This window comes from Hemibagrus wyckioides, linkage group LG22 (assembly GCF_019097595.1).
Source record: "Hemibagrus wyckioides isolate EC202008001 linkage group LG22, SWU_Hwy_1.0, whole genome shotgun sequence".
NCBI lineage: Eukaryota > Metazoa > Chordata > Actinopteri > Siluriformes > Bagridae > Hemibagrus > Hemibagrus wyckioides.
Genome location: NC_080731.1, coordinates 1,908,737 through 1,917,242, shown reverse-complemented (window position 1 = coordinate 1,917,242; position 8,506 = coordinate 1,908,737). Strand labels below are relative to the sequence as shown.

The following is an 8,506-nucleotide window of genomic DNA, read 5'->3' as shown; positions in this document are numbered from 1 at the left end:
TGAGTTAGAGGTTAGTTAGAAGGATTGTTCTTGTTTTGTTTATTTCTTTGATTTGGGTAACACTCCTTTTTTTTCTGTATACTAAATTTCATATTCTTTCTTTTATTAAATGATTATTTGTACACTTTCACTTTCACTTGACGCATCAGTAAAATCTCTTCGTTTCCTCTTTGATCTGTTCCAGACCCAGTAACAATTGTCTCATTTAAATGTTACAGTATCATCACTCATTAACATCAAGCATGTAACACTGTCTGTCTATCTATCTATCTATCTATCTATCTATCTATCTATCTATCTATCTATCTATCTATCTATCTATCTATCTGTCTGTCTGATTGTCTGTCTATCTATCTATTTATCTATCTATCTCTACCTATCTATCTATCTGTCCGCCCATCTATCTATATAAGGAGTAAAACACACAGTTACACAGAAAACCCTTAATGACGAGGTGGTGTGTAATGATGCAGAGGCACAACATGGAGGACTTTATTATTTTTTTATTTATTTTTCATTATATTTTATGTAACTATTGTGGTTTTTTTGCATACTTTACTGTTACAGTTACAGTTTGAAGGAACCTCGAAACAAGTACATTCATGTCCATGTTTAACTCATCAAAGTTCCTTTTGTCTTGCTCTGTTGATGAAAGTTAGCGTAAACTATGCAGTGTAAACTCCTTTGCTGGGCTGAGTCATTTCAGATAAAAATGAATTTCCCAAAAACAGCAACAACTCAGATCCTGGAACCTGAGAAGAGCTGAAACATATTAAGAAATGATGAGACGATCCTTGGAACCTTTCCCTGATAGATGTTCCTCATCCAGATCAGGTTATAATCCGTAATAAGAGCTGATGATGTCACTAATCCAAAATATTCATCTGAACTGAGAGCCAAGAAAAAAATCTTCATAACACAGAGCTGCTGGAACATGGATCCAGAAGGTGGATTCAGAACCGGGATTCTCCTGGATCTGACTGCAGTGAAAGCTCCAGAACCCATAATGAAAACAGAAAAACATCTTCTGTGGTTTAACCACAGCTCCAAAAGACATCTATAATCTTTAAAGAGCTTTTTTTATAGAGGGAATAAATCACACTAGTGATCAACACCAAGCTCATGCAGTGATGGAGTGATGGAGTGACTACAGGCTGAAATCTATTAAACTGGATTTCAGGAGAAATATGTGTGAAGAACACAAGCTCCTTCTATTACAGGGCAGATGGGTTTGAGTCCAGGAAGAAGATCTTCATCACAAAATAGATAGATAGATAGATAGATAGATAGATAGATAGATAGATAGATAGATAGATAGATAGATAGATAGATAGATAGATAGATAGATAGATAGACAGACAGACAGACAGACAGAAAAAAAGACAGATAGACAGACTGATAGATAGACAGACAGGCAGATGAATAGATAGATGAATGGATGGATGGATGGATAGACAGATAGGTGGATGGATGGATAGATAGGGCAGGCTGTGTTTAGACAGAGTCAGTAATTCCTGGTTGGAGTTGAGTGTGTTCTGGAGTAAGGCTGTGTCAATGGTGTGTCAGCAGGATGAGTAACACTGCAGTTCAGGAGAACACATGAGGAGGTTTTTCACTCACTTTCACACACTCATGCCTTTAAGGCAGCTGATGAGTCATTAGAAATATATTAGAGCAGGAAATGTCCAAACATGTGGGCAGAAGAATCCGGAGCTAATGAGTCCAGTTTCTCCTTCTGGATGAAGCTTTAAATAGCTGTGCAGGATCTCACACAATGGTTTTGCATTAAAAGGAATGTTCCAGAACATGTGGTGGATGAAAGGGAGCAACACTAAATACTGAGCTTCCAGTGATACAGTGACAGCAGCCAAGAAATATATAAAACCATAAATATAAAATTATAACTAAAACTATATCAGGACTAGACAGAATAATAATTCATAAAAGAAAATAAAGGTTTCCTAAATCTCTCTCTCTCTCTCTCTCTCTCTCTCTCTCTCTCCACATCTGTCTCAGTATATTTGTCTTCTCTCACTTTTTCTCTATCTTACTTAGCTTTTGTCTGTCTATTTCTATCTATCTATCTATCTATCTATCTATCTATCTATCTATCTATCTATCTATCTATCTATCTATCTATCTATCTATCTATCTGTCTGTCTGTCTGTCTGTCTGTCTGTCGTCAATCTATCTATCTATAATGTAAGAAGGGGGCGGGGTTTCAGGCAGAATTCAAAACATTACTATCAGTTCAGTTTGATGTTAAAATACGCAATATTTGTATTAAATGTCTTTTTTTTTTTTAAATAAATTTGGTGTGAAACTAATTCAGTGTGTGGGTGTGTGTGTGTGTGTGTGTGTGTGTGTGGGTGTGTGTGTGTGAACCTCAATAATGACCGTGTTGTACACGATCCTGCCTCCACGTGATCCTGCCTCCAATCCTGAGTAGCTCAAGCTAGTTTACTCAAATATTTAGAACTCATGATTTGAACCAAAGGGGGCGATGGTCCTGATGAGTGCTTGGACCCCGCCGCTCGCTCCTTCTAGCAAACTCTCAATTATTTATTGTTTTTTTTAAATCTACTAAACAAAAAATGGCATTTTCTATTATTTTGGTCATCAACTTTACTTATTTTAGAGAAGAATTTTTCCAAACACTTTTTTATCAACAGATTGGGATTGTTTTTTTTATTTTATACGCACCAGCAATCCATTTATTGTATTACGGATTATAAAAAAATAATTTATTAATATTTTATAATTTTATTAATATTTTAAAAATGTATGTTATGTCATTTTGAAGTCAAGGAATTATCATTTTTTAGCTTTTATTTTTTAACATATTTACATATAAGATTTTTTCTCCACACTTGTGTCTTCACATATTTTATTACTCTTTAAACTTAAACAATACATCATTGTAAAAATACATGACCATATATGGACATCCTGTTCTTTTATCATTACTTTGTTGTTAATGTTAGTTATACACCAGTGCAGATAAACACAGATATCATTTACCTCAGCGACATAGGAGCACAAGATTTCTTTAACAAGCTAAATAAATGCTGTAAAGCCTTCAAATTCAACAAAACATCTGTAAAAAGCAATAAACAGAAATAAAGAAAGTCAGTAAATAATGGGACGATGTTTACTTTTGTAAGACATCAGTAGTTTCAGGTAAACTTTTAAGCATAGTTATATAAGACTGACGAATCGAACAGTTTCTGGAGACTCCGCCTATTTCTGATTGGTCAGAATTGGTGTATTATTTATGCGCAACAGCACTGCTCAGGTTCAGATAGGGTTCTGTTAAAGTTCTCAGTTCTGATATATTCCCATTCTTATGGAAGGAGTCTCCAGTTTCAGAGCTCTGTAACAGTCGGATGTCAGTTTTTTTGCAGTTTCTCTGTAACATGCTGCGCTGTAAGCAGGATAAAATGTTCCAGATGTCCTTATCATCATCTTCCTTATATATGATACTTTCTTTAGTAACAAATCTAAAATGAATTGCTCTTTATTTATATTTATATAAAATAGTGCAATAGTGCAGAAGACATTCAATAAAAGTCCAAGAATGTGCATTAAGAAAAGGGGGAGGGGCTAAGACTTTTGCACAGTAATGTATGTAATAAAAATAAACGTCTATTCAAGATAAAACTCTTCACTGAAGGTGCATTCATTAAAGCAGGAAGCAGGCTGGTGTGATCACATGATACGTGATCACATGACCTCATTTATTGCTGTGGGGCATGTGATTAATACTGTGATGTCATGATTATTGTCCGTTTAAGGGTTGCTTCCTGTTCAGAGTGTACGTTAAGTGACACGAGGCATCAAAGCTTGAACATCGCTGAAGACAGAATCCTTATTATTCTGGGTTGCCAGGTTGACCGTTTTCACAAAAATATCTTTGGCTTACAAACCTTTCACTGCAAAGAGATGAGATGAAAACGTGAGTTGATGAGTGATAACGATCCTGGTGTTACAGTTAGGCTCCACCCCCACATACGTATACACAGTTTTAATCCCATTCACATGATTTTAAAAAGAATTTCCTTCCACGTGAAAAGTGCACAATTGATAGGAATGAGCAGACACGGCGAGCAGGTGGCGATAGTACATCGCTAAATGTTACAAAAAAAACGCGTCAAGGGTAAGAGAATAATATCAAGCGCTAACAAGGGTCATTTCCATTCACTCAAATCCTTTTATTTCGATCACCGAATAGATTCGTTCACTGATCTGTTCAGTGATCTTTGACGTATGCACCAGAGAGCAACACGTGGACCTTAGTGCAAGTCTCCCGCTACTTCTGAAGCAAACATCTGCTCACATGTTTATTGCTGTTCCGAATATGAGGTCCCAGTGTTTGAAGTACGGGGCGTAATTCCCTGTAACACGCTGATGATGCGCCTGGTGGAACGGCGCTCCTCCAAAGCAGGGCAGAATCCGGTGGAGAGCCCAGGGGAAGTCGTAGCCACAGTGGTCCTCCACAGCCAGCCAGATGTTGAGGAGGTGGAAAAGGATTTCGCTGACAGGGTGACAGCCCACCACCATGGTGCTCCACATGGCCAGCACCTGCTGAGAGGCCAGCTCCACCATGCTGGAGTCCAGAGCCATGAGAGCGAAAGGGTGCGTGTTCACGTGGTGAGACTGATGGAAGATCTTGAAGAGCCAGGGGTTTCTGAGGAGCAGAGCGGACGTAGGTTTAACAAGAACCACAACAAGGTTAGATTCTCAAATCTGATTGGTCAGAAGGGGGTGATTCATATCTATAACTGCCGCTCTGATAGTAGGGTACAACAGACTATAGGAGTTTATAACACTTTATAGTGCTCTATAGCAGTTTACAGTTCTCTAGAGCATTGTATAGCTGTCTATTGCAGTTTGTAGTTCTCTACAACAGTTTATAGCTGTTTATAGCAGTTTATATCAGTTTATAGCTGTTTATAGCAGTTTATATCAGTTTATAGTTCTCTACAACAGTTTATAGCTGTTTATATCAGTTTATATCAGTTTATAGCAGTTTATATCAGTTTATAGCTGTTTATAGCAGTTTATATCAGTTTATAGAAGTCTATAGCTGTTTATAGCAGTTTATATCAGTTTATAGCTGTTTATAGCAGTTTATATCAGTTTATAGCTGTTTATAGCAGTTTATATCAGTTTATAGTTCTCTACAACAGTTTATAGCTGTTTATAGCAGTTTATATCAGTTTATAGCAGTTTATATCAGTTTATAGCTGTTTATAGCAGTTTATATCAGTTTATAGAAGTCTATAGCTGTTTATAGCAGTTTATATCAGTTTATAGCTGTTTATAGCAGTTTATATCAGTTTATAGCAGTTTATAGCTGTTTATAGCAGTTTATAGCAGTTTATATCATTTTATAGCTGTTTATAGCAGTTTATATCAGTTTATAGCTGTTTATAGCAGTTTATATCAGTTTATAGCTGTTTATATCAGTTTATAGTTCTCTACAACAGTTTATAGCTGTTTATAGCAGTTTATATCAGTTTATAGCAGTTTATAGCTGTTTATAGCAGTTTATAGCAGTTTATATCAGTTTATAGCTGTTTATAGCAGTTTATATCAGTTTATAGCTGTTTATAGCAGTTTATATCAGTTTATAGCAGTTTATATCAGTTTATAGCTGTTTATAGCAGTTTATAGCAGTTTATAGCAGGTTATAGCTGTTTATAGCAGTTTATATCAGTTTATAGCAGTTTATATCAGTTTATAGCTGTTTATAGCAGTTTATATCAGTTTATAGCAGTTTATATCAGTTTATAGCTGTTTATAGCAGTTTATATCAGTTTATAGAAGTCTATAGCTGTTTATAGCAGTTTATATCAGTTTATAGCTGTTTATAGCAGTTTATAGCTGTTTATAGCAGTTTATATCAGTTTATAGTTCTCTACAACAGTTTATAGCTGTTTATAGCAGTTTATATCAGTTTATAGCAGTTTATAGCTGTTTATAGCAGTTTATATCAGTTTATAGCAGTTTATATCAGTTTATAGCTGTTTATAGCAGTTTATAGCTGTTTATAGCAGTTTATAGCTGTTTATAGCAGTTTATATCAGTTTATAGCTGTTTATAGCAGTTTATAGCTGTTTATAGCAGTTTATATCAGTTTATAGCAGTTTATATCAGTTTATAGCTGTTTATAGCAGTTTATAGCTGTTTATAGCAGTTTATAGCTGTTTATAGCAGTTTATATCAGTTTATAGCTGTTTATAGCAGTTTATAGCTGTTTATAGCAGTTTATATCAGTTTATAGTTCTCTACAACAGTTTATAGCTGTTTATAGCAGTTTATAGCTGTTTATAGCAGTTTATATCAGTTTATAGCAGTTTATATCAGTTTATAGCAGTTTATATCAGTTTATAGCTGTTTATAGCAGTTTATAGCTGTTTATAGCAGTTTATATCAGTTTATAGTTCTCTACAACAGTTTATAGCTGTTTATAGCAGTTTATATCAGTTTATAGCAGTTTATAGCTGTTTATAGCAGTTTATATCAGTTTATAGCAGTTTATATCAGTTTATATCAGTTTATAGCTGTTTATATCGGGTTATAGCAGTTTATATCAGTTTATATCAGTTTATAGTAATCTATAGCTGTTTATAGCAGGTCATATCAGTTTATAGCTGTTTATATCAGTTTATGGCAGTTTATATCAGTTTATATCAGTTTATAGACGTCTATAGCTGTTTATAGCAGGTCATATCAGTTTATATCAGTCTATAGCTATTTATAGCAGGTCATATCAGTTTATATCAGTTTATATCAGTTTATAGCTGTTTATAGCGGCTTATATCAGTTTATAGCAGTTTATATCAGTTTATAGCTGTTTATAGCAGTTTATAGCTGTTTATAGCAGTCTATAGCAGTTTATAACAGTCTATATCAGTTTATAACAGTTTATATCAGTGTATAGCTGTTTATAGCAGTCTATAGCAGTTTATAACAGTCTATATCAGTTTATAACAGTTTACAGCAGTCTATAGCTGTCTATATCAGTTTATAGCACTTTATAGCACTTTACAGTTCTTTATAGCAGTCTATAGCAGTTTATAGTTTTCTATAGCAGTTTATAGCAGGTCATAGTTGTCTATACCTGTCTATAGCAGTTTTTAGCTCTTTATAGTAGTTCATTGTTCTTTATAGCAGTTTATAACAGTCTTCATCACTTTATATTAACAGCTCATTCAAAGGGAATTTTACCCCGGATGCTTTATATAGACAGATATTTTTTTTGGGGGGGGGGGGGGGGGATGAGCAAAAGAGCCTAAATTAACCTAAAATGAGCCTAAATTAGTAGTATCTTTTAAAGTTAATCAATTTTATAGCACTTTATTTTTAATAAACCGGAAAAAGTACAGCACGCGAGACCTGAGTGTAGAGCTTTAATCTTCTAGAAATAAAAATATTCCCTGAAATTGATGGAAGTGCGTGAAGGCGGAAGTCTCACCTGTGTACGGTGTAATGCACCACGAAGAAGAAGGTGTCGAACACGAGCAGGCATGAAAGACACTCGGAGCACGCGACGAGCAGAGACGGCGCGGCGGCGCGCTCGCGCTGCGCGGCGCTCCGGCGCGTCTGCGCGTAGCCCATGCAGGCGCTCACCGGCAGGACGCACAGTGCGTACTTCCACGAAATGCGCGCGAGGCAGCGCAACCACGCGCGCAGGCTGATCGGCTTCCCGTGCATCCTGTACCGACGGATCCACGGGGCGCGCGGGCCGAGCGCGTCGAGCCCCAGGAAGAGCGCCGACAGCAGCACGTGGGCCGAGAACGCCACGCACGCGCCCCACAGTGGCGCCGCGCGCGCTCCGGCATGCTCGCGTATCCCGTCCCAGACGGGCTGCAGCAGCGGAGTGTTGCACGAGGTCAGAGAAACCACACCGTCCGACATGTTCTGTTTTTTTTTTAAGCGCTTATATGATCCGCACGGGCTCCGCAGACATCCGCGAGAATTTCCGTCCAAGCATGTTTTTAGGAAGTAAAGCGGTGAGGCTTTTCTCCCGCACGGAGTTGCACCGACTTCTGGAGTGCCCGTGCCTTTATGTATTGTCCCCCCCCCCCCCCCCCCACAATAACCAGAGATTTTACAGCGCACAGACCCGTATCCACACTACTACAGCACCTCAGACTGCCCATGCGTGACGTCAGCGTTGCATATTCATTCATCATTTGCATACCCACATGTGTTACATCATGATGGGGGACTTTCTCAAGAATCTTTGGTCTTTATATGCGGTCACGGCACCACAAAGTAACTATTTAACCGGTGACCTGTGTTTGGTCACTGGATAATTAGTGATCTGTGATTGGTCAGTGGATATAATAGTGATCTGTGATTGGTCACCGGATATATTAGTGATCTGTGATTGGTCACCGGATATAATTAGTGATCTGTGTTTGGTCAGTGGATATAATAGTGATCTGTGATTGGTCACCGGATATATTAGTGATCTGTGATTGGTCACCGGATATAA

At 37.1% G+C, this 8,506-nt stretch overlaps 1 protein-coding gene across 1 annotated transcript; it reads right to left on the bottom strand.

Annotated features, from left to right (window-relative positions):
* Positions 1-2,847: 2,847 nt before the first annotated feature.
* Positions 2,848-8,085, bottom strand: ch25hl3 (cholesterol 25-hydroxylase like 3). The gene is made up of 2 exons (XM_058374737.1): positions 7,481-8,085; positions 2,848-4,687 (listed from the first exon to the last, which is right to left on the bottom strand). The coding sequence occupies exons 1-2, from the start codon at positions 7,921-7,923 to the stop codon at positions 4,333-4,335; spliced, it is 798 nt and encodes a 265-aa protein (XP_058230720.1). The 5' UTR covers positions 7,924-8,085; the 3' UTR covers positions 2,848-4,332.
* Between the last annotated feature and the right edge of the window lie 421 nt (positions 8,086-8,506).

Bases quoted from the DNA above. Each gene is read 5' to 3' on its own strand.
- ch25hl3 (XM_058374737.1), bottom strand. From the start codon at position 7,923: ATGTCGGACGGTGTGGTTTCTCTGACCTCGTGCAACACTCCGCTGCTG. The intron at 4,688-7,480 runs GTGAGACTTCCG...TCTGCTCCTCAG, and splicing joins GTGCATTACACCGTACACAG to AAACCCCTGGCTCTTCAAGA.